A 25850-nucleotide genomic window follows, 5' to 3' on the forward strand; every position below is an offset into this window, starting at 1 on the left:
AGTGGGCTAGGAAATGAACTATCAGCTCCTAGCCTTGGGTCAGGTTAGTGATTTTATGCTGCAATGGGAAGGGTGATAGTGGTTGAACTTCACTATAAATAGGAGACCACGGCTGGCTGTGAGAGACACAGACTGAAGGAGAAAGAAAACCTGTGTGCCCCATCACTGCGTGCACTCACCTAAAGCAGAAGAGGCTGCAATGGCTTTTGCCAGCTATGCTGCAGTGGTAAGTGTTTATATATGGTGTAAGGAATCTATCCTGAGCATTTGGAAGTGGGTATGGTTCACATCTCCAACATGTGACTGTCCTGGTTTGGGAGGCAAGGGAGTGTCTGTTATGCATCTGTAAGAGCAGCATTGCTATTGCCGATAGGGGATTGAGCCATGCAGACTTTTTTTTTTAGACAACTCACCATCAAAACAATAGACAGCTGAAAAGAGAAATGGAGGAGTGAATACCTGTGCATTTAAATTCCTGCCTCGGTAGTATTTGCAGCACTGTCAGCTCTTTGGGTACTCCTAAAAGCTTTGCATATCTGTCTTCATTCAGAAGAACGGTAGAAAGCTCTCAAATTTCACCAAGAAAAGGGTTATTTCCAGCAGGTGTCTCCTAGGTGGCTGACATTTCCTAGTCTGGAGAAGCATATGTCTTACATAGGTAGGTAAGTTTAGGTTGGTTTAGTTCTTAGCCCACCTTGTAGAGATGTTTGACACTGAAGGAGGAGGATGCTTTCGCAGCTTGTTGGAGAGATGCCCTACTTGGTGCAGTGCCAACGGTGAATCAGAATTTGAATCAGAATTTAGCATCCGTTACGCTGAGCATTGTTCAAATCTTACTCTATTTTTTCCTGCTGATGCATCTCGCCCAAACACAAGTGTGAAGATCTGCTGCCCAGTGCTGATTCACAGCAACGAAGGAATGCAGGATGCTAGTTCCTTGGTCCATCAATGGATGGTCCAGCCACAGTTCCTTGTGCTCTCTCGTGGCTGAACAGAGACAATGACACCTTTCCCTCTCCCAGTTCAGGTCTCTGCTTTTGGTGCTGGTTTTAGCACTCACTGTAAGGAGCTCGCCCCATGGGAAGTTTGGTCATCCTCGACCCAGGAAAGTTGGTGGCCCTGAGAGGCTTAGTGAAGACTGCCTGAACCAAAAGGACCCCAACTTCCCTACGATGGTGAAAGTTGACGTTCGCATTGGCAGCTCTGATCCTGCCTCTAGGATGATCCATGACATCAGGAACCGATCTCTCGCTCCTTGGAATTACAGGTAACTCTATAGGTGTTATTTGAAACATAATGGCCATGATGCACAGTTGTCTTTTGGGCTGAAAAAATGTCTCATTCTCAGCGTATGCCCAGAGTCTTGTGAATATTGAAAGCTCCTCTTGACACACGTGTTCATTTTGGTGTTGGGTGAATAAACTGCAGTGCAAAGGGATATCACTGGATGGTTTCTAATTAACATGTCAGTCAATAGTTCCTTTAGAAAAAGAAGAATGTCAGTACATTATAGTTTTACATTTTCCTAACTGAAACAAATTTTTGAATGCTGAAATTAAAACAAGCAAACATGAATGGTCCATTTGCTATCAGTTATTTATTTCAACCAGCCATTCATCAACTCCATTCACCTACTGATAAACGATATGGCAGCCTTAGCTTCCCAGAATTGATTCCAATTGTAGGAAATCATTTAAAGAAATGTTAAGGATTTGGAAGTTCTTTGGCTTTATGTCATAGTGGGTAAATGGTATGGTGCTTTAGGTTAGATATCAGGGGGAAGTTCTTTACAGAGAGAGTGGTGAGGTGCTGGAACAGCTGCCCAGAGAGGCTGTGGATGCCCCGTCCATCCCTGGAGGTGTTCAAGGCCAGGTTGGATGGGGCTTTGGGCAGCCTGGGCTGGTATCAAATGTGGAGGTTGGTGGCCCTGCCTGTGTCAGGGGGTTGGAGCTTCATGATCCTTGAGGTCCCTTCCAACCCTGGCCATTCTGTGATTCTGGAGGCAAAAAAGAAGATCCTACCAAGACATACGCACAAGAACACAGCAAACATATCAAACCCTTTTGTGTCCCTGTCCCCAGGCTCGATGAGGACCCCGACCGCTTCCCCCAGGTGATAGCTGATGCTGAGTGCCGCCTTTTGGGCTGCTTGAACTCACTGGGGCAAGAGGACCGCAGCCTCAACTCCGTCCCCATCACACAGGAGATCCTCGTCCTCCGGAGAGAGCAGCGGGGCTGCCAGCCCACCTACCGCCTGGAGAAGAAACTGATCACTGTGGGCTGCACGTGTGCTGCTCCAGTCATCCAGCACCAGTCCTAGGAGGAATCAGCAGCGGGTACAACGTGGGGAGGAAGAACTGTCTCCTACGAACACCTCTTAGGAGAAATCCCAGTCACCTTCCTTGCATCCAGTGCGACATTTCTGAATTCGGGCAAATTAACTCCCGAGACACTGATTCTTGCTGTAGTTCATTTTTAGAGTTCAGCATGGGAATCATCACTGCCTATTGATGGAGGGGAGAAAGGGAAACATTCATATTTCTATTTATATCTTCTATTTATGATTGTATTTATGAGTCAAAATATCCAAAAACTGGTGCATGCTTACCTGTATTTATTCAATAATTTATCAGCATAATAAAACTTGTCTATTACTTAAAAGAATGTTTTGTGGTAGCTCAAAATGAAAGCAGGAACAGGGTAGAGTGGGTTTGTACTGCAGTGGCACTGCAAGATTTCAGCAAAGCTAATGAGAACTTGCATTCTAATCAGAGGAAAGGATGAGGAAAAGGGTTGAAAGCAGAGAAATGAGGTTACACAGGCAGTGCTGGAGGAGCTGGAAATGGAACTGAAGGGATGGTGGGAAAAACAGTATGTAACACAGCCTTGCAGAATGGCAGCCGAAATTTGGGTTGGATCTAGCCTGGTTCACATGACCTCAGAAAATCTGTCCTTCCAAACAAGATATCATCCTTAAGAACTTCCTTCAACTCCACTAGCTAGATGGTTGGCTGAGCAGAAATTCAGGGAAATGTGCAGAGGTGGATTCATCTCACTGCTCGTTATCCAACCTGGCCTTGAAGCTGTGGGTGAGGAACCCTCCATATCAAGAGAATAAGAAAGAAACACCTCCAGGGCTCTTTGCTGTTAAGCATTTTTGTTTCCTCCCCTGAGCATCTTGTGTCAATATTAGGTCCAACCATATCCTTTCATGCTTGACTTTCAAGCAGCATACACTCCCTGGGAGCCTACCTAAGCCAGTTAAACAATCCATGGGCAGCACGATGGAGAAACCATCTCATTCAATTACAAGCACTTATACTCATTTGTGGCAGCAGCTGTTTCACTATGACCGTTAAGCCCTTCATGTGGTGGGCAGCAATCCCACAGAGGCGTTCTCTGTACGCACTTGCTCAACTCCAGCACTGCTCTTCCAGTAACCGCTGACCAGGAAATCACAATCTGACACTCAGCTCTTGCTGGTGACCTATTTCTCTCCTTCTCAATAGGCCTAACCTGTGGGATTGTCCTCGTTTGTTCTGTGGAGAGAAAATGAGCCTGATGCTCTTTCTCTGCTCATAATTGTGTTGGCATTGGGTTCATGGCAGCTGAATGGGTGAACTCTCCTGTGTCAACCACTCTACCTTAAGATTTGTTCTAATAGGAGGAATGGTGAAGCGGCTAATTAAGGAAATTCAAAAGCAATTAACTAAAGAATTAAGGAAGCTAATTCTGGACCTCACCGATAGGTCACAGAATCACAGAATGGCCAGGTTTGCAGGTTTAGGTCAAGAGAGTTGGTTGGTTCAGGTCATGAGGCTTTGACTCCATCTGTTGTTGACTACAAACCACACATCTCTCAGTAAGGCATGCACTTGTTTGTGGGGATTGTTTCTAAATAAATCCAGCAGAAAAGCTTATATCCTTCTAATGGCGTCGTTCTTAGAGAGTCGTTTTGCAGCTGCTGGCTTTTAAGGTGAGGTAGGTTGGGTTTGATTCCCAGCAATCTAAGAACATGGCAAACGAGATCACTCTTCCTGTAAGCAGCACAGTCATATCACCACCAAGAGCAGATGATACACTTTGAAGCTGAGGACCAGATTTTGCTAAAGGCTCTACCTATTTTTCTCTCCTGGCCCATCTCAGTGCTGGGTCAGTCATCGTCTCTACTCCCAGCACAGCTGTGGATCTGGCTCTGAAAGAGAGCTTAGGGCAGCCTTTAGGGACTTGGTTATTGTGCCAGGAGGACAAGGCACAGCTGTAGGCATAGAAGCTCCACAGTGTCTCCTCATATCTCACCTATGTGAACAGGTTGGTGCCTGAGCTTTTCCTTTCTGCTCTTCTGCTCGCCTCTCCCTAACCTCCTTTTGCTGTCCTTTGCTTGCCCTTGGCTGTGCCCAGCTGGGACCTCGATCTGGGGAGCAGCTTTCATGAGATGGTGAAGGAAGCATAAAGAATCCTGTATTAACACAGAGGCACAGTACGGATGTAAGCCCAGGCAAAAGCCTCTTCCCAAATCTGTGCTGTGAGGTATTTTCCTGCTGGTGTGATCCAGGCTTCTCTGGGCCATTAACAACAGGCAGAGGTTCTTGGTCTTGCAGCCCTTTTGAAAACCTCCAGGTTTACTTGTTGCTCAAAATTACTACTTTTAAAAGTCAACAGAAGTTAAATACATGAAAAATACAGATGTTGCAGCCTTAAGGGTTCAGGGGAAAACGGGAGCTATGCAAGCTGTGTGTTTAGTGAACCAGAGAAGCAATAACTTGAAAATCCAGGAACAGTCATGGCTTGCTGGGAATTAGAACTAGCAGGCAAAGTTCTGAGGGGATGAACACTTTGCTGATCAGTCCTTTGGGTACCTAAGGCTTAATGGCAACACAGTGAATAGAGATGAGATGACTTTCCACACCAGCTGTGGGTCCTGGCCATACTGCAAGGTGACCTGAGAGATCCAGAACAGAAACTGCACCCATGTCACCATCACAGGATGAAATGTGAGACGTGCCTCTACTCCCCTCCTCGTCCCTTGACTTTCTTCCTCTTACATTTTTCTTCTCTGATATTATTTTTAAACGTATGCTTTAGTAGACTTTAGGTGAGTGGGCCAAGATGATATCTTCTACAGCACTGTTCCATTTCTGCTTTTTGTGATTATTTTTTTGCCCCTTTCTTTCTAGCCTAATCTTAAGAAATCTAGCCTAGTCTTTCTTCTCTTTTTTGTAACTTCATAATATTAATAATACACTCGATACTCTTTGAGATCATGTACCAAGCAGGTTCTACTCAGCTGTGTCTGGACGTAGCTTTCTAGAAGTGAGTTTTGATAGTTTTACTATCACGTACAAAGAGTTATGTTTCTGTTTTATTTCCATCCTTACTAAGCACAGTTTGTTTGTATCAAGGTCAAGATTTCTTGTTCCAGTAAATGAGCAGAGATCGTCTATCTTCTCTCTGAGTTGCTGCTATTATTTTTTCAGTTTTCTTTTTCTTTCAGACTTCTGAAATCTGCACTGCTCACTTATCTGGGCCCCCTTCTCATAGTAAGTTTTGCCAGAGTGTTGAAACTTTCATCTTTCACAGGCATCTGGCATCTTTGTGTCTTGATTTGATAACGGGCACCGATGAGCACTGATATCTGATCATTTGCCACACAGATCACAGAATCACATGAGTCATAGAATAGTCTGGGTTGGAAGGGAGCTCAGTGATCATCTAGTTCCAACCCCCTGCCACGGACAGGGTTGGCACCCACTAAATCAGGCTGTGGAGGGCCCCATCCATCCTGGTCTTGAACACCTCCAGGATGGGGCACCTACTGCTCTCTGGGCAGCAGTATCAGGGTCTCACTGCCCTTTTAGTGAAAGATTTCCCCCCGACATGCACAGAGAAACTAAGGGGCTGATGAGATGACCTTGTGACAAGGTGCCTTTGTTTGGAATTAGTTTTCACCTTATCCAGTGGGTTTAGTAATACAGAGAAAGATGTCTTAGGTGACGATGCCAGAAATTTCTAAGGGAATTCACAATAGGATTGAAAACAGTCTTCCACCTAAATGAATCCAGGCAACGACCCCAAAGGATGGAACACATCCCTTACAAGGACAGGCTGAGAGAGCTGGGGCTGTGCAGCCTGGAGAAAAGAAGGCTCTGAGGGCACCTGATAGTGGCCTTTCTGTACCTAAAGGGGAGCTACAGGAAAGAAGGGGACAGACTCTTCAGCAGGGTCTGTGGTGATAGGATAAGGGGAAATGGTTTCAAGTTCAAAGAAGACAGATTTAGGTTAGATATAAGGAAGAAATCTCTTACAGTGAGGGTGGTGAGGCACTGAGAAAGGTTGACCAGAGTTGTGGTTGATCCCCATCACTGGAGACTTTCAAGGCAAAGCTGGATCAGGCCCTGGGCAATCTGATCTAGCTGTGGTGTCCCTGTGCATTGCAGGGGAGTTGTACTAAATGGCTTTTAAAGGTCCTTTCCAACCCAAAGGATTCTATGATTATAGCCATAATATTACCTGCTTCTAATTGAGCAATATTAGTGATAGATGGACAGCTGGACTAGATGATCTTAGAGGTCTTTTCTAACCTTATGGTTCCATGATTCTATTCTGCAGAAGCATGTACAACATCCATGCACATTACAGAATTTGATACAGGTCAAGTAAATTAAGATGGTTGTGCCTTAAGGAATGGATTTCACTGGGTTGGTAAAAGGTCCAAGGAATAATGACACTGCTGGAAGAGGGACTGGAATATCTTTGCAGCAGAAAGTTGTACTCATTTTGGCACTTCATCTGTCTGACCTGGTTCTGACTTTTTCCACGTTGTCGCTCTCTCAGAATTGCTAATAAATCTGTATTACTCATGTGCCAACCCTAACTAATTGTCTTGCCTCTACGAGATGATAAAAGGTCCTTCATTTTGACTGTTATAGACAATGAGCCAAAGCTCCTCCCCATAGCAAGTGGTAGGACATTGAGAGGTTATTTAACGGACAAGGCACCCAGCTTTATTTCAGTCTTCTTGGATTAAAATTTAACTTGATGAAAATCTCAGAGTTTTTCACCTCCCTGAGAGCAGCCATAAAAACATCGTGATCTTGGCAAAGAAGCTTGTCTTTGAAAGACAGAACACTGTTATGTTCCTTGCTATTTGCTTGGGGTTTTTTTGCAGTCTGCTCCTGTGCTTGATATTCCTGGTACAGCCAGCTGGGTGAACTTCAGGACCTGCAGCAGACTGTAAGGAGGAACTGATGGAGATAAGGTAGGAAACAAGCAAGTTAGGATCTTGCATACTGCTAAATACCCTCATATGGGCAATGTTATGTCAGGATGTATTTGATGGTAATTAAAGCTGTGAACAAAACTTCACTGTTTCTGCTGCACATAATGTGACGACTTTGAAAGGGTGGATGATAGCAGGACAAGGGGAAATTGTTTTAAGTTGAGGGAGGGAAGATTTAGGTTAGATTTAGGTGAAGAAGTTCTTTCCTACGAGAGTGGTGAGGTGCTGGAACAGCTGCCCAGAGAGGCTGTGGATGCCCCGTCCATCCCTGGAGGTGTTCAAGGCCAGGTTGAATGGGGCTCTGGGCAGCCTGGGCTGCTATGAAATGTGGAGGTTGGTGGCCCTGCCTGTGGTGGTGGGGGTGTTGGAACTTGATGGGTTGGTCCTTTCCAACCCAAGCCATTCTGTGTGATTTATGGTTAATTAATGTTTCACAGGCCCAGTGAATATCTGCTAGGTAAAACAATGGTATGAAATCCCTGGCTGTGCTGTCAGATTAGTTTGTATAAGTTGATGCACCTGATTTTTGCCAAGAGCTGATGAGTGAGGGCTTGGGCTCATTGGAACAGCTGGAGGGAAAAACTTCCAGCAAAAGCTGGGTTGATAACATCTCCAATTAGCACAGTTGGTTATAGAGAAGATGCTTTCACCCAAGAGGACCCTGCCTCCTTTGGGATCTGTTGGATGTGGCTCAGGGCAGCCTGGTCTGGTGGTTGGCGACCCTGCACATAGGGTCATTCTATGATCTGCATTCCTGAGCATTTTTTGAAGTTCTGCACTTCCTGTTGCACTTGTTGGTGCCCAGGAAGGTCACATCTCCCCCACACGGGAGCAAAGCAAAGAGCCATGTCCGTGCAAACCACCCTTCCATTAAAACATGGAACATTTTCACCAAGCTCCTTCAAACGTGCGTTCCTGCGGTGTGAGATTCCCACCTACACAAGTGTCTTCACAGCCGTGTAGAAGTGCTGTGTCAGTGTGCTCTGTATCTGGAGCATTGGGAGGACACGAGCGTGGAGGAAATTACAGCTGCGGTTAGCAATTTACTCTGAGCAGCAGTTGATTACTTCAGTGATCCACCTGACTCACTCATGCTCCGTTCCCTACCTACGCAGGAATAACCAAAGTTAAGCTTCATGGCACACTCCATTTTGGGAGAGTAAGTTTCTTTTCTGCTAACGAAGCATTTAGAGTGTTGTGTTGAACATTTCCTTGACAACTCCTTTTCAATCAGATAATGAAGTGATCTGGGCAGTCACCCGTGGCTTTATTTTTGCTGAAGTGTCGTTTAGTAAATTATTTCCCCCCCAGGTGCCTTTCTTTCTCTATGGGTAAAGCAATGCTAATGATACGAGTGCTAATTGTCCTGTGTTCTTCACGTTCTACTGCAACAGAGCTAGGTTTTATCAACAGAATTTCATTTTTTTTGTATTGTACAATATTTTGTATTGTAAAAATCCTTTATATGGTCATAATAGAACAGAGTGATTTCTTGCCGTATGAGAAAAAGTTCCTTCAGAAAGAGAGGACACCAAAGAGTTGATTTGCTGTTTGATTTTTTATTGCTTTGAGATAAATAAACATAGATAATTACAAACTTGTTTACCAGCATAAATAGAATTAAATAAATAGGTTTTTCTAAGTGTTGAGTAAAGACGTGTAAAGCGTTCCCATCACTCTTCTCACGGAGCACCTGGAAGGGGCTGTATTCTGAATCCAGAGTTTTAAAGGGGAAAAGGATTTAAAAACAAAACAAGCACAAAACTGAGATTATTGCTAATCGTTATGGTTCAGCCCTGCGGATTTTCATCGCTGTTAGGCAAGGCAGTTCTCCTGCAGCTCCCCGCTCGTGTGCTGTGGGCTCCCTTAGGCCTGGTGCTGGATCAGTGGGGTGACACACGTGCAGCCCACGGTGATCATTTTCTTCTCCAGGCGGTACGAGTGCTGGCAGCCCCTCGGCTCGCGGCGCAGGACGAGGATCTCCTGTTTGATGGGCACGGAGTTGACGCTGTGGTCCAGCTGCCCGGCCGAGTTCACGCACCTGGAATGGCGGCACTGGGCATCAGCAACCAAGCGGGGGAAGCGGTTGTGGTCCTCATCGATCCTGTAAATTGACATGGAAGGATAGAGAAGCGTTGGCAGGGGAAATGCTGCTGCTTTGCTACAGATATGTTAGTCTGGAGCTTTATGAGCTCGCCGGGTGGATACCATAGCCCCCGGAATATTGCCTATAAAGGGGCAGAAGACCCTCTGCTATTACTGGTTTTTGAAGTGCAAGTAAAGTATCAGTAAGTACTGCATGTTTTTGGCTGCAAGACTTGCGTGCAAAGGGCTTGATTCAAACAGGCATTGACTTTGAAGGACTAGTTAGAAGTGGGCTAATGGACTAACGGACCCAAAGAGCTTCAGCTCTTCCCCACAACAAACGCTCTTAGGGCCTGATGCTGGTGTTAGTAAAGCACCACTGACTTCAGTGCAATGTCAGACCTCTGAGGTTTTCGATGATCTCTTAAGTGGCAAATGTATTTGAAGATAAATCTTGCCCCAGTATGTACATTAATTAAATTACAAGGATAATTTACTTTTCTTCTTCTATATTGGCCTATACCATACTTTTACTCTATCCCCCTTTATTCATCGATTAGCTTACAAAAAGGATTACATGGACAGTGGCTATCCTTACGTTGCCAAAATCTCTCAATATTGAAGTACTTAAAGATACAGGCATAGCCTCTGCACTACTCCTAACCCAGTGCATTTCTAGTCCATGGGGACAGACACAGTACCTGTAATCCCATGGAGCCAGTGAGCGTTTGCTGATATCAAGAGTCACTTTGGTATCCTGGTTCATGTTGCTGATGCTTATGTTGACTCTCACAGTTTGAGGGAATTTTCCATCTTTTTGGGTTGGGCATCCAGCATCTCCTTTCTTGAAGAGGCTCTCCGGCTCAAGTCCTGGCCATATCACCTTCCCATGGACAGAAATGCTGGCTGACAGCACGGCCAGCAACACCAACAGCAATGGTCTGAACTGGAGAGAAATGGTACATTTAGGACAGAGAAAGTATAGCTGCTATAGCATCACACAACTAATAATACTTCTGTGTGTCTGGGAAATTCATTCACACTCATCCTAGCTGGTAGTAAAAGCTCATACTGTAGGTTGGGGTAGTTATGGAAAAATTTGTCATATATCACATTCATCTTTGCATGGATTAATTCTTACTGACACTGATGTACAGTCAGTTGCCACTTGGTGATATATAAAATCTCAGTTATACTAAATAATAAATCCAAAAATAAATAATATATTTGAGGTATTAAAAGAGTACAGCATCAAAGAAAAATTACTCTAGGGTTGAGTTTTCAATTTATTCCTTGTCTTAGTTTATGTTGCAGTATATGGTGTGCTAACAAACCCATACAGTGTGTCCCATGCTGGTGCTATTCAGCAGCCGCCTGTTTCAGTTCTTTTCAATAATTCAAGGTTTAAACAGCTGTTTTAAAAATGGGTGCCCCATTCCTGAGAGTCATCTATTAAATACATCTTTGTCAAATTAGGGGAAAATAAAACACAAAGCAAGTTCTTACCAAAGGAGAACAAGGGATTGGAGACATCTTCCTTTTCTTGCTGCAGCTGATGCTTGTGCTGGGCTCTGTTGAACTGAAGGTGACTGTGTGCATCTGCTGCTGGTCTTTTTATAAGGGCTTTCCTGCCGTCCTAGTTAAAGGGAAGTAGGTGTTTTTTCCCACTCTTACCAGTGGTTTCTTGTCTTAAATTGAAAAGTATATGTGTATATTCCATTAACGCAGGTGGAAAACAGGATACAGGTCCCTCCCCTTCTTAGATTTGTAAGTGATGTCATTGCTTTATCTGTGTAGTGACAAAACTCCATGCTGATGTTAGAAAACCACTGAAAAATTGACATGCACACCTCAGCGCCTGTATGCAAAGTCTGAGGTTTAGAATTGGGACTGGAGTCGTTGGTTAGTCAAATGTAAATAAACGTGCTTCGTGGTCTCAACTCGAGGTGCTGTAGGTATCACAGACAGTAGCATCACTGTCACTGATGGCTTGGATCCACTTGTTGGTCACTCCGATGGCTCTTCATTTGGAATTGGGCAGGTGCTGGACAGCCAGTTTTTCATTTTTTTCCCCCTCAAATTTCCAAGTCTGGATCAGCTTATTTTTTATACATAGAATCATATCATAGAAACATAGAATGGCTTGGGTTGGAAGGGACCTCAAGGATCATCGAGCTCCAGCCCTCTGCCACTGGCAGGGCCGCCAACCTCCATATCTAATACTAGACGTACATACCTCACCTGCTGCATTTCAATTTTGACTAGAATGTTTTCAGACATTGTGTGAATTTGGTCACCCTCCATCTAGGAAACAAAACCCAAAAGGCTGCTTTTATTTGGTTATGAGATTGCCAACTTTTTACTTCATTTCCAGATCTCGCACTATGAGACAGAACTCCAGGAAGTGTGGTGGATGTAGTTTAACCTTCAGTTCCTAAGTTAGGGAGAAGACAGAGAGATTCAAGAGAAAGCCCTGTGAAGGCTGTGAGATGAAGAATGGCCACTCTTGTAGGCAGGAGAAGTGGAAGGAACTGCAGGCATCTGCTCCATGGGGCACCATGGAAGATAGGTGATACCATACAACGCTTGAAAGTATTGGGAGCTGAACTGCTTCTTATCATGTACCCCCAAGGCTGTCCGTATGACAGCTCTGAATTTTGGGTGACAATGATCTGTGACCCCATGTGGTTCGTCAGCCCACACTGCTGTCCCTCCATCCTTATAAGACCAGCATACTGCAGCTGTGTCGTATCCTACCATGGAAGTATTTAAACATTCAATGCTTAAATCCATGTGTTTGAGTGGACAGGCTCTGTTTGATATGGTGATGATCAGGCTCCCTTTCTCCTGTTGAGGAATTAGTATTTTTAGTAGGATACTGTAAAGGAGCTGCAGGCATGGAGATTCAGAGGTGCTTCAAGGCTGTCTGTCCTTCTCTCTTTGAATGCCTTGGAAACTTACAAAGGGAAGTCCTAGTACTCTGGTGCCAGCTTCAGAGAGATTCCCTACCTGAGCTTCATCACTATGCTGTTATCAGAACTGCCTCAGTTTTTGTTTCTTCCGAGGTGGAAGCCTTGACTGCCCATTAAAAGTAGTGGGCTTGACCTTCAAAGAGACCTTGCCTGCAGAAAGATGTCTGCATAAACTCTCCTCATCTGCTTTCAGAGGTTTAAACTAACAGCCCTTCAGCAAGTGTTTTGGTTGCTGGGATGTATGGGTGGTTGTGGGGCAGGGTGCTCCTGTGGAATCATTACATGTCCTCTGCTAAGAGCTCAGAGCTTTGCAATTGCTCCATTCAGCAGCAAAGTAGAGATGTGAACATTTTGGATAAAACCTGTACTGGACCAGGAACCAGAAACTTGAGGGTTTTTTCCAAGCAAATGTCCCAGCCACTAGCCTACAGTCTTCCTCCTTGTTCTCCTTAGCAAATATGTCATGGCGTAGCTAATGCTATGCTCAGGGACGTGATTTAGCAGAAGGTTGTTAGGGTAGTATGGTTAGGTTGGACTTGATGATCTTGCAGGTCTTTTCCAACCTGAGCAATTCTATGATTCTATGATTCTAACCTGGACAACTCAATGCCTCCCAAAGAAGAATGTTCCACCCAGCACGCTGCAAACCCTGGCACGCAGATATCTCAAACCTCTCAGACTGCAGTTTCCCAAGTAATGATGCTGATCCTGATGAATTATGAGATATTAGAAGTCAGCTATCACTGTGTTCTCTGATGAGGTTATTTAGAGTTAGTAATGGACGCACACAAGAATGTTGATGCTTAGATTTTTAAAGAAAGTGCTTACACTTTAGAAATGACGGGAGGAGTGTTGTATCTATTCTTCTCTTTAGCATTTTCCTCTTAGGAAATGACTTCTGGTCACTTTGCTCTAATAGTGGGTTATAAACTGCTGGGATGTGTACCCTAAAGCAATACCTGGTGCAGGAGATGTGCTGGTCTGACCTCTTCTCAGGTCTAGTTTTGGTGATGTCTGCAGAAGAAAACATTACATGAAAGGTATTCCTAATACTTATTCCCAAGTCCAAATTTTGCTCACCTTGTGCCATCCAAAGGAGGATGTCAACAAAGGCAGAATTTAGCTTGCAGTTTCTGCAATAGCCGTGACCTATATCAGCTTGTTTAGAAGATGCTGACACTTGATAAGTTACATGTACAATTCAGTTTCCCTCTTAGAGACGTACAGGTTAACGGAAAAGGTTCCCTCAGAAGGGATTTTCTCTAATGCCATTTACTGAAATATCCATTCAAAGTGGGTCAGTTAAATTTTCAATTTTAGAACCAAGAATGATTTCAAAAGCCTGTAAGGGAGCGGAAGGTCAGGTTAAACCAGCCTGACCCCAAATCCAGGCTCGTCTACTCTAAATGTGTCAGTGGTTTGGGTTACCTTACCACGCGAAAGGTGAACATTCAGGCATTCAAAGACTGCTAATGTAATGCAACACGGAAAGGGTGAAAAAAAACCCACAAGACTTTCCATGATTTGCTTGAGCCATGACCAACTCATCTACAGTTTTCGTAGGCAAGATGAGAGGGTCTCAGGAAAAAAATGTGCATCTTGAAATGCTTCCATCAGGTCTGAATTATACAAATGAAACTTCCACATTTCTGACCCTATGATTTTTACAAGCTTAAATAACTTTTCGTTTCTTCCTAATCTGCATGGAAGAGAAAAATTGAACGCGTTTTTTTTTTTTTCCCCCATGACATTAGAACTTCACGGGATATGCTTAATTCTGATGCTCATCTCTCTTTTAACTACCAGTTTCATTTCTGTACGCAAAGGGAGTGTATATATATATATATATATATATGTTCAAAGTATATGTATATATTTTTAGTTTGATCAGTTGGTTTTACAATCAAGCATAAAGATACATGTAACAATAGTTTTTATAACCTACTTGTATATTATCCCAGGTATTTGCCACAGAGGGCGCTGTGTTATCACAGAGACTTCCTGTTAGTACTAAATTGCACAGGAAACAATTAGTGCCATGCTCAGCAGAAACCTCAGTTTCTTGGAGAGAAAAGCTTACTGAAAGACTACGTCAAACCTTTTGAAATCAGGGCCAGTCCTTTGCTGAGCTCTAGTGGAAGTTTTCTCGTGATTAAGTTGTTACTGAAGCGCTTTACCCAGCTGAGATCCCTCAGGCACCCAAATCTGGTTATACTGGTGTTCAACACTTTCTCCACTCAGAGTCAAAGTGTGAGTCAGAGGCAGAGCTCCGATGTCGTAGCGTATTATGCTGTAAATTAAAGCAGAGAAGATAGATCTTTAAATTGGCTGGTTAGGCTAAAGAGGGATCTTCTAGAGCTTAGGTGGAAAAATAAAGAGTGTGGCTGTTGGAAGCAAGGTCAGGCGAGATGGGAAAGGTACAGGGATGCTGTTTGCCTTTGTAGGGGGAACATCTGGGACAGCTCTGCAGGGCAGTAAGCAAAGCCCCGAGATGCCAGAGCTCAGGGAGAGCTGGGGCAGTGCTCTCAGCCATAGGGTTGGATCTGGGGGTCGGAGCGGGGTCAGAGGTTGGACTCAGTGATCCCTGTGGGTTCCTTCCAACTCGAAGTATTCTATGATTTTTTGAAATATTTAAAACTTTTTTTTTTTTTTTTCAGTTACAATCAGTTAACTTTGTGCTTCCTTTGCAGAACGAGGAGTTCTTTCTATTTACTCGTAGGCAGACAGACTTTTGTTTTTTTTTCTTTTTTGTTGGAGAATGCACTTAGAGGTTCGTCTTTTGAGTGCATATTCTCACAGATCCCTATAAGTTAAGGCAACACTTTCACTTAAGTGCAAGCACCCAATGATCTACTGCACAACAAGGAGATGAGTTCTGGGAGATCCATGGTTGCATTACTTCTTAGGCCTGGAGATGTCTGAGAGAAATTCTGAACCCAAAGAAGAGAAGCTGTGAGCACCCTGATTCAACACTGAAGCTATATTTCAGTTTAATATAATTTAATTCCTGCTGTGAGTGGACATTTCGTTCAGGAACATCCAGAAATCCCTTCCAAAGGGGTTGAATTTCTTCCTCCCTCTCTTTGATCATTGTGTCAAAAAAGATAAAATAACCTATATCTGTTTCATCTGGTTACCTCTTCAGCAGCTGCAGTAGAGATTATCATTTCCTTTGGCAAGCTTAGATTCTTCAAACACAGCTCAATCAATATCACAGTTATTCATCAGCTGTGGCTGCTGTCAGTGGTTGGCACATCTGTTGCCTGACTAATATCTAATATCTAATATCTAATATCTAATATCTAGGTAATCAAGGAGTTGACTTCGAGGAAGTAGACTGCTCACTTTGGTTCTGGATTGCTGTTTTGGAGGATGGGAAAGAGAGGGCTTCCAGGTGTGTGAGATGGACTTGATGAGATGCAGGGTTTTTAAGCCTACACTGTAGTAATTAGTAGGTGATTAAAACATAACTGTAATGTGGTTTGGGTAAGTGGAAAAGGCTATGATTGCTCCCTACAGACTCATCCTGATGAGCAGCAGCGTTGCTACTACTGTTATTGCCCAGGGATTCACTGCAGAGCTGAGCCAAATTAGCACCTACTGCCCAATGGAAAGGATGGTATCTCTTGGCCAACACAAGGTACGTGCTTGCATGTCATTTAGTGAGCAAAGCCAGCAGATGTTGTGGTTTAACCCAGCAAGCAGATAAACAGCACTCAGCCTTTTGCTCACTCACCCCACTGCGGGTTGGGGGAGAGAATGAGAAAGAAGAAAAAAAGGTAGAAGTTGTAGGCTGAGATAAGACTATTTAGTAGGACAGAAAAGAAAGGGAAATAACAGTAGTGATAATAAGTTCCCTCAGGAGATGCCAAGATAGGGATGAAAGAAGCAATATGGGACTGGGCAGAAGAAGACAAAGAAGTATGTGATCTACGGCAAAGAGAAGGAAAAAAATTGTGTTTCTTCACCTAGGAGGCTCAGCTTTGGGACAAGAAGAAACATTAGGATATGTGCTGAAAGGCAAACTAATCTGAGAATGAAATTTTGGAGAGCAGATCTAAAGTAGAGCACAGAGGAATGCCTTTAAGGATGTTTGTGAATGAGTTTTCAAAAATGGTAGGGACTTATGATCAAAAGCTCAAAGAGGATGGACTGAAAATGTAAGAACTGTGCTGTGCAGGACCAAGACTTGAACTGCAAGACCAGCACAGATGTTTAATGAAAGTATCACGGAATCATAGAATCACCAAGGTTGGAAAAGATCTCCAAGATCATCCAGTCCAACCGTCCACCTACCACCACTATTACCCCACTAAACCATGTCCCTTAATGCTACACCTACACGTTTCTTGAACACCTCCAAGGATGGTGACTCTTCCACCTCCCTGGGCAGCCCATTCCAGTGCATTACCACTCTTTCAGAGAAGAAATTTTTCCAAATATCCCACCTGAGTAACCCATGGAAGGATACAGTGACAGTACAGCTATGGCTAGAGTGGGAAAACAGATTTAGAAAGGAAAAAGACTTTGTCAGACACTCTAGGAGTCCATCTGGAAGCTCTTTCCAATCTTAGATGACACAAAAAGACATTAAAAGAAGTTTTGAGAAATGCAGTGACTGTGATGAGAGTGAATTGAGGCTGATATTAGATCCCCAGAGGAGGTGAAGATCTCTCTTGAGCACATGCTTTGTTGTGTCCCTCATTTATTTGTTTCTGTGATAATCAGTGATGATAACGACAAATAGATTTGTAATCTCTCTGTCAGCTTTATTTTCATTGTCTCTAAGACATCCTGTGGCAACATGGTTCACATCCAATTATAAAATATATGTGGAAAAAAAAAAAAAGAAAAAAAAAAAGAAGCACCATAAATTGGCTCACATTCAAGCTGACAGAATGCTTTATACAAGCAATTAACTCATTTTGAAATTCTCAGTTTGCTGTGTTATCTGCTCGCATCCTGTGTCTCGCCCACACCTCGACCCTAACGAACCACAGCAAGCAGGGGGAAAAAGGACTGGGGTCTTTGCTGCTGCCCCTCTGTCCTTCTCTTTGTCCTCCTCTTTACGTCCACCTCAGATTCCACATGTTGCATGTGTGGACATTTATTTCCTATCCCCATGGCATACAGGCACTAGTTGTGCCTTTATCACTTCCTCTTGGGCCAGGTTTGCATGAGCTTTGATCATCTTTCTTTCTGTTTTGTGTGGGAAGATCTCCACTTGACCCACACCTCTCTCTCATTGTGATTCTCTAAGCCACGAAGTGTTTTCCATGCAGGGCTTTAATGTCCTGATGAAGAGGTACACACCACCTCTTCACAACCAAGACACTGAGGACCACAACATTGCTGTCAGGTTACCTGGCAGTCCCCATTTCCAGGTAGTCTGCATCCTTCTCTTTGGACAAACTTCCTTTTTCCTTCTTGAGATCACTGTAATTCAATCTATCTGAAGAGGAATAAATACTTAAATTTGTCAGATCGTTGTATTCATCCTTATCTCAGAACCCACTGCCAGCTGCAGATACATCAGCTTTTTTATTTCCAGATTCAGATACTTCTCTAACTTCTTGTGCAGTAGATTAAGACTAGACAGACCATAGTAAACACTGCAAAAAAGCAGAAAAACATTTTGCAGACCCACGTGGAGGATGTTAGAGGGTCAGTCCTTTGCAGCATGCATTAGTAAAGAAAGAGAGAGATGAATACTCCTTGTGTTATTTTTACAGCTTTATTAAATGGCACAAATGGAAGTTTCTTATATATGGACATGGACTGTGGTTTTACGTTTGTGTACCATATCTAAATGCTGTTTGGTAGCCCTCAGACCTGTGTGAGTGGGGGGTTTCTTGCCCTTGTCTCCATTTCTCTTTGCCATGTCTGTGCCTCAGCATTTGCCTAATTGTTTCCCTGTCTTTACTCCCAGTCCAGAAGTACTCATGCAGGCAACATTGCTTGAAGCAATGTTCTGTCTATTTGCTTATCTTTCCTTCATCTAACCAGGTTTGATTCCCATCACTTTCCTTTCCTATTATCCCTTTGTTATGTTGGAACAAATCCTTGACCAGATCCTTCAAAAGAGCAAACAGCGTCCTTCTACTTGCCCTTATAATGAGGCAAACTCCTTGGGAAGACAGAAGGGCTTATGGAAGAGCATAGAGAAAACTCAACATAAATGAACATCTGTGATTCTGAAGTCTGTGGCTGGATGGGAACTGAACTGGAGGAGGCAATGTTGTTGGGCAGCAGCCATTCCTCTGCAATCTTGGTTTTCATCTGAGGGATGTGATCAGTGGGCATGGTGGTGTTGGGCTGAAGGTTGCACTGATGATCTTAAAGCTTGTTTCCAACCTTCCTGATTCTATGGCTCTATGATTCATCTGCAACAGGCACTCGGTGTCACCCTGGGTTGTGACAATGCTGCTGAGGTTTGGGATTTGATTTGGTGTTGCAGGGAACTGCTTTCCAATCAAACCATGTCTCTTCAGAAAACTGCTTTTATTACCCACACACTCACATACCTGGGTAAAATCCAAAAAACTCACTCATCATCTCATTTTAAGAACTTGCTCTCCTTTTGCTTTCTTGCGGAGAAATGACTCCTGCCCATGACATTTAGTGTGGAAGAAAGTGTCCTAATTCAAGAAGTATTAGAGAAGTGACTCAGGGTGGTTTTGATGCCATTTGCAAATATGCAATAGGACTCTCAATTTTCAGGACCATAGCTGGGGTGTGAGTTGACTTTTTTTTTTTTTTTTTTTTTTTGGGTAAGGAAAAAAGATTCATTGTTTTTCCAAACATCTGCAAATGTTGACCTCAGTGCAATGCAGTTTCCAGAAATATCCCAGGCAGAATTGTCAGAGAATGACTACTGCTGAAGTTTTCTCTCTCCAAGAAGATTGAGTGGTGGGCTACAGGATAGTGGATACCTGACAGAAGCCCACTGTCCTGTTGTATCCTGAACGATGCCTCCTAACCAAGTGGGGCTTTACAGGATGGCAGGATCAAAGAGAATAGCTGGATGAACTCATTGTCCTGAATCTACTTTAGCCTGTATTTTGAGCAAGGTGCAACACTCTTCCTTCTAGAACAGCTTCTTCGCTGATGCTGGAGGCTGTAATCCATTCTCCATTGCTGATTTGCAGGCCTTCATCTTCTTTTTCCTGTGTAAAGGGTAGGCAAGGAGCTCACAAGTTGGCTTCAAAGAGGATGTAGAGATGGGAAGGGCCAGTATCAACACTTGGCAGGCTACAAGAGCTTGGGTCTTGGCTTTCTTCAGATACATTTGAGCCCAAAGTAGGTGTGACCACCTGAATGCACGCAACCTGAAGAATAAAAAAAATGAGTCTGGTCTTTGACATTTTTAATTTTTCTGTGGCCAAACTCTTCCTCACAAAGTGAGGGAGCAGCTGTCTTTTATCATATCAGCATGAGAAGTTAGGATGTAAACCATGTGTGTGCAAGATCAATCAGATAAATTGTTTCATCAGATAATTTCTTAGCAAAAGACAAGCCAAGTAGCTCTGCCAGAATGGAGACTTATTTATAGCTGTAGCTCAAAAGCCTCCATTCCCATGGACATCATGGGTATTTTAATTCCTCTGAACATGGAAATAACATACACGGTCAGGAAAAGAGAATTCTTAGCATAAGAGGGTGCCAATGAAATGGGGTAGAAGCAATGGACTCTTACCTAATGGAGCTTTGAAGGGGATAAAAAAAGTTCTGAATGTTTAGAGGTGGATTTTCTGATTGCTCTATCTATCTATTATCTGTGCAGATGATGTGCTGAGCTTTGAGAGGGTTGTATAAATAAATATACAGGAGCTGTATGCACTCCTGTCTGAAAACTCGGTTGTCCCTTGAAATGTAACTTAAGGATTTGCTAAAAACTTCTATGCAATAGCTGAATTTGCTCTCCTTTTTTGATCTTTTCATTACTATTAAGACTGAAATACTAAATTAAAATGTGCCTACATTTCCAGCCAAGGAGAGAAGTCCTCTTACTCATTCCCAGCACCTTGCAAAGCCTGGAAGAACCCATAGCACATCCTTTCAGAGAAACAGCCCAGCTGCATACCCCTTTGTTGCTTCCCTCCGTGCTGAGGAGATGGAACCCAGCTCTCAGAGCAGCAGTGCAGAAGATGCCAGATGCCACCAGGCTTCTGTGGTGTGCAGAGGCTGATAGCTGATAAGCAGCTGTTGCTAGACAAGCGGAAGGAGACCAGCGGGCAAAGTACTCAAATGTCTCATCATCCCAATCCTTTGAGTCAAAGGATTCATATAAAGATGCACCGTGTAAAGTAGATTGTTTGTCAGATGGAAGACCGATGGCTGTTTTCTTTCTTCCCTTAAGGAAGAGAAATGGACATTTTAAATCTGCATTGTGTGGCCTCCCACCCTGGCAGAACATGGTTGAGGCAAGAGCAGATCAGTGGTGGTTGGTCAAAAGCTGGATCATGGTCCCACTCCCCATGGCAGAATCATGAGCAGAAAGGGAAAATGGTTGATGCCTTCTGGAAAGGAAGCACTGAGAGGGTCCCACTGTCACACCTTTTTTGTCAATGGTACTTGGAAGCTTTTGGGTGACCTGGTGCTAAAGGTTGGCTCACGCTTGGGAATTGGAACTGGATGATCTTTGAGGCTCCATGCAACCCAAGCTATCATTCTATGATTCTATATGCGTCTGATGTGATGAACTGGATTACAACAGGCTTAAGTCTTATGTGCTGAAATGTTCAGTGGGAGCATATAGATGTGTATATATATCCTTTAGAAATGGCCTTTTGGGATGTATGTAATGCCTCCCGAAAGTGGTTGGTTGTGAAAATTAATGCCCGATAGCATTTTGTTTTATTTTACATCCATAAATATTTTGCCAAATATTTTCAAGGTGGATTTGCAGCGTGTTTTCATTTACTGTGGACAGGAAATATGCTTCATACAGAACTGCTGAAGACTGTTTCTAAAACAATTTGGACTTTTAAGAGTCTGCAGTAAACCGAAGTGGGTCACATTTGTACTTTCTGAACAGAAAGGAACCTGTTTATTTCTAAGAATTATTGCTCCTGGTTATCTGATAATAAAAAAAATGCAGTGGAAGAGTGTGTGTTTTCACTTCAGTCAGTGGAAAAAATCACAGTAATGGGGATGAAGCAAAACGAGACGTGCTGACAGTCATATCTTGCCTATGACATACGTGTGAACATGCTGTGGAGCACAGGGAGTATAGGGTGCTCTTGTGTTGTGGACAGCAGAGAGTGAGACATCATCCTGCCGTGCTTACAGCACGATGAAGAAGCTGAACTACACTCTGTTCAATGTTACGTAGGTTGCTCTGAAAGTAATGCCTCCTATTTATTTCCACGGAAACCACCACAGATACGAAGAGCACAACAACAGTTTGCTAGGGCTGATTTTCAGCTGCAAAACACAGTTTTTCAGCATAGTCACTACCATTAGCTATACATTTTCACCGGTGATGAATGAGAGCCTGCATGCAGTGCTTGTAAACATGTGCACCAGCAGAGGTGAGCCACTGTTGCCACCTCTCACTGTGCTCACACCCACTGGTTGGTCTCCTTAAACATTCAGCAAGTGTTGATGAACATCAATGGGTGCCATTTTTTTCTGCATGGAGGAATTCAGTGACACCCTTTTACTTCATATGCACTTCCATTTCAGAAACCATTGTGTCAGACTGCCTCTCTGCTGCCAGCTGCCACATGGAAACAAAATGTAAGGAATATTGGTGGGGAGGTTTTCAACCTCTACCACCATCCCACCAATAATCAATCCCAATGCCTCTGGCATTGTGAGTCAGCATCAACAAATAGGAGGCATTACTTTCAGAGCAGCCCCTCTATTTCTTGATTTCTGAAAGCTATCTAGGGGAACTGAAACGACTCTCAGATTCAATACAAAACAGAACAAAATGGTTTTATTTCTTTTTATAAAATAATTCAGCAGGAAATGAAACTGGATTTTTGATCTTTTTGATCTTTTTGATCCTGGTTGCTTTTTCCTCTTCAGGGGAAAAAAAAAAAAAAAAAGGAAGACAGAAACAATAATAAAATCTGGTTTAAATCTAAAAAAAAAAAAAAAAAAAAAGGAAGACAGAAACAATAATAAAATCTGGTTTAAATCTAAAAAAAAAAAAACAAAACACCACCAAAAAACAACCTCCAACCCCAACTATTTCTAAAATTATTTGGTTTCAAAGTCCCATCATCCATCAGGGCTGTCCCTCCATTGGCATGAATCACTACTGGACAGGGTTTCTCCAGGATTTTCTTACTCCATCATTGGTCACCCACAGCCACAGCCTGGTGATCTGCTGGCCCAGCAGACCTTGTGGGCAGGAGGGTAGCCATGGGTTTCTGCCCCACTCCTGGCTGGTATTTCCCCTATAGGTGTTGGGCTCTCATTCCAGTCATTGCTGGTGCTGTAGGAGTCACTCTACATTGGTCCCAGGTCTATCCCATGGTCCGTGGTGGAGGTATCAGGGAATAGCTGAGCATCTCCACTGCCTGCATGTTATCAGTCATAGTGGGGCTGGATTCCCAATATGGGAATGGACCCTGACCCATTTTTATTTTGTTTATCCCTTGGTTATTTGTCCAGCAGAAATACAGCTTCTATGTAACATGCTGGAACTGCAGCATCTTCTCTTAGGGGCCTTGATGTTGAAAACCATTTCCCCTTGCTAAATCTAAGAGGACAACTTGTAAATTCACTTATACCTTCCCCCTCCATCTCCCAGAGAAGCTGACAGACTTGTTTTCTGCTCAGTGCCAAACCTTTGAGTCCTGGGCTCTGTGAATTCCCTGCTGTCTGACAAGTGAGATGCTGCTTTGCACCCTGATGGTGCTGGATGTGCCTCGGTGTGTGTCCAGCTCTGAGCAATGCTGGAAGTTGCTGAATTAGGAATGACTGATGTAGGGTGGGAGGAAAAGAGCTGGCAGCTGTGCTGCAGAAACACTTAGGAGGGGAACATCTGTTGGGGACTTCCCTTGTGTTACTTTGCTGTTGTTCCTTTACTGCAATGTGTTTCAGAGGGTGTCTCCCTGCCTGTAGCAGGGCGTTGGAACTGGATGATCTTAAAGGTCCCTTCTAACTCAAACATTCTATGATTCTACACGAAAATGGTGGAGATTCACATGGAGTTAGAAACCAGCTGAATGCTGCAGAGTCTGCAAGCCTTCTACGTGATATTTTGGGTCTGTGGAAATGCTGAGCAGGTAAGGTCATGTGGACCTTTCAAAGGCAAGCACTCTTGCAGAGAAGCTTAGTAAAGTCAAAACCTGTCCCAAATCTTTTCCGGTGACTCATTTCCTCAGGGGCTGCAGATCCATGCAGGAGGAGAGGCTGTCAGGGTGAGCTGAGATGGACGCAGGCACACTTTCCTGGTGCGATGTTTTCAACACTGCTATAGCTGGTTGAAGGGGACCAAACCTCCAAGGAAGACGGGCTTGGTTCCGTTTGACCAGCCAGAGCAGAGCATAGCTCCCGAGCACGTAACTTGCTTGGCTTCGGTGTGCCTCACCTGCAGGAGGAAGTAGAGAGGTTATAGAGGAGCACTGGTGCCAACCACTGCGTCAAGGATGGCACAGTGCTCAGAGGACAACAGCTTAGGAGAGTTGGAAGGGATCCCAAGGATCACGAAGCTCCAACCCCCCTGCCACAGGCAGGGCAACCAACCTCCACATTTAATACCAGCCCAGGCTGCTCAGAGCCCCATCCAACCTGGCCTTGAACACCTCCAGGGATGGACGGGGCATCCACAGCCTCTCTGGGCAGCTGTTCCAGCACCTCACCACTCTCATAAGAAAGAATTTTCCACACAGCTGATTTCTTCTTGCCGCTTTCTTTCTCTCTGTTTTTCCTCTTTCCCCTTGAAACGAAATAAAAGACAAAGAGAAAACTGGCAGGAGGAAGGGAGGAAGGCTCCCTCCTTTGTGCATTGAAGGGAAGTCACCTGCCAGTTGTCACTCAGGCATCATTTTTCAGAGCCCCCAGTGCCTCCAGCTGTACCTGGGAGCTGGGGCAAGGAGACAGCTGCAGGAGAGCACGAGCAGCGGGGTGCAGGGCAGCTTCCACACAGGACAAAAGCAGCATTTTGTCAACATTGTACACAGGCCCCTTTCCATGTGCATGTAATGTCTTAGGGGCTTGGTACAGTTTTCTTCTCTGAAAAATATCTTAATTTGGAGGTGGTTTCTTCTCTTTGTTTTTAACTCTGCTTCCCTGCTCAGTGTTCACAGTGGGAGGAATATTAACCTGTGTAACCTTAGGGTTCTTCTGTCTTCTTCAGGCTTTCCCTTTTCTCCAGGCTTTCCCTTTTCTTCATCAAGGCTATTCAGCAGCAAAGAAAGCATCAGCAACATAAGCTCCATATTTCCTATGGAGACATCCACCTTGCTGCCAAAAGGACATCTCAGGCAAACACTCAGCTGCAAAATTCACTTCATGCACCCTCTCATCAGCACTAGACTATTGCAAACTTGGAGAAAGAATTAGAGCAGTCCTTGAAAAGCTTTTATTCAGTCAGAGGGTGAGTGCAGACATTCGATGGTTGGACTTTTTTTGACCAGAGTTAAAATAGTGGCCTTGACCCCCAGCCAGGCTAGAAGCTTTCCTGAACCTTAGCCCCATATCAGCACAGCGAGTCTGAGTTATTTCTTCTCATGTGTCCTTGCAAGTGTGTGCCTGTAACTTAATCCTGGCAAACGTTCTGCAGCAACTTAGTGCTTCTTGCAGGATCCGGCAAGCTGGGGACAGCTGCAGAGAGTGAATGAGGGGTGGGACTCAGCTCCACATTTAAAACCCAAATTTACACAGACTGCGGACAGATTCAGCTGACAAGCCAGAAGAGCTGCTTTGTTTGCCAACACATACACATCTGGCATCATCTGAGGTGCCATGGGCTGCCTGAGACACCCGCACATGACGTGAAGGGGTGACATAGGATATACTTGTATAACAGCTACAGAGCAGTAGTGTATTCTTAGCGTATCTCCAAAGAGATCAGAAGCATCTTTTCAGGCAAAGTCCAGATCTCCACAGAATACAAAACGAGTGAGCAGCTATATCTGTAGGTGCTGAACTTCGTGGCTCTGAAGCTGAGTCCTGCCTCTGCTGACGGGAGATGACCACAGCCTACTCAGGACCATAGGGAAGTTTTGCCTCTTTTGTTGTTTTCTTTGAACTGAGGTGATCAGGAGAACCCTGAAATGTTCTAGAGCTCTATTTTGTATGAATTTACTGCTAAGTGTTACTTTCTTCCCAAAACAGTCTTGTTTTCTGAGTAGAGCAGATTAGAATGAAATAGGGTAGGGTAGAGCAGAGTAGAGTAGAATAGAGTAGAGAAGAGTAGAGTACCAAGTCTTGGGTCTGGTTTTTATCTTTTGGGTGATCTTGGGGAAGTGGTTCAAAGATGGAGAGCTGTACTCACCTCCCAGGAGAACTTCAACCCATCTGTTCTGTATTTCCCAAAGCATGAAACGCATCATC

At 44.0% G+C, this 25850-nt stretch overlaps 3 protein-coding genes and 1 long non-coding RNA gene across 17 annotated transcripts in view; 2 read left to right on the plus strand and 2 right to left on the minus strand.

Annotated features, from left to right (window-relative positions):
* Positions 1 to 22452, plus strand: LOC100547361 (interleukin-17F-like). Of its 14 annotated transcripts, XM_085218353.1 has the most exons (9): positions 1 to 226; positions 1023 to 1267; positions 2082 to 4310; positions 5494 to 5539; positions 7168 to 7257; positions 9211 to 9566; positions 15642 to 15729; positions 15855 to 15975; positions 20324 to 22452. In XM_085218353.1, exons 1-3 carry the CDS (start codon positions 200 to 202, stop codon positions 2317 to 2319), a joined length of 510 nt encoding a protein of 169 aa, XP_085074479.1. In that variant the 5' UTR covers positions 1 to 199; the 3' UTR covers positions 2320 to 4310; positions 5494 to 5539; positions 7168 to 7257; positions 9211 to 9566; positions 15642 to 15729; positions 15855 to 15975; positions 20324 to 22452. The 14 variants fall into 14 exon arrangements, with proteins under 14 accessions (XP_085074479.1, XP_085074480.1, XP_085074474.1 ...); XM_085218354.1 differs by lacking the exon at positions 9211 to 9566; XM_085218348.1 differs by lacking the exon at positions 5494 to 5539.
* The window catches only part of PKHD1 (PKHD1 ciliary IPT domain containing fibrocystin/polyductin), a 288369-nt gene continuing 266808 nt past the window's right edge, over positions 4290 to 25850 (plus strand). The window contains exons 1-2 of the mRNA XM_085218344.1: positions 4290 to 4310; positions 7168 to 7257. The gene's annotated coding sequence lies outside the window, so the exon portion shown is untranslated. The remainder of the gene's footprint in view (positions 4311 to 7167; positions 7258 to 25850) is intronic.
* On the minus strand, positions 8827 to 12213 carry LOC100546746 (interleukin-17A-like). Its single transcript, XM_085218347.1, has 3 exons — positions 10870 to 12213; positions 10065 to 10309; positions 8827 to 9382 (listed from the first exon to the last, which is right to left on the minus strand). The coding sequence occupies exons 1-3, from the start codon at positions 10960 to 10962 to the stop codon at positions 9145 to 9147; spliced, it is 576 nt and encodes a 191-aa protein (XP_085074473.1). The 5' UTR covers positions 10963 to 12213; the 3' UTR covers positions 8827 to 9144.
* Positions 22252 to 25850, minus strand: part of LOC146545133 (uncharacterized) — a 12641-nt gene continuing 9042 nt past the window's right edge. Inside the window, exon 2 of the long non-coding RNA XR_014881711.1 lies at positions 22252 to 23883. This is a non-coding gene — a long non-coding RNA (uncharacterized LOC146545133). The remainder of the gene's footprint in view (positions 23884 to 25850) is intronic.

Source organism: Meleagris gallopavo, chromosome 2 (assembly GCF_905368555.1).
Source record: "Meleagris gallopavo chromosome 2, MGAL_WU_HG_1.1, whole genome shotgun sequence".
NCBI classification, from domain to species: Eukaryota; Metazoa; Chordata; class Aves; order Galliformes; family Phasianidae; genus Meleagris; species Meleagris gallopavo.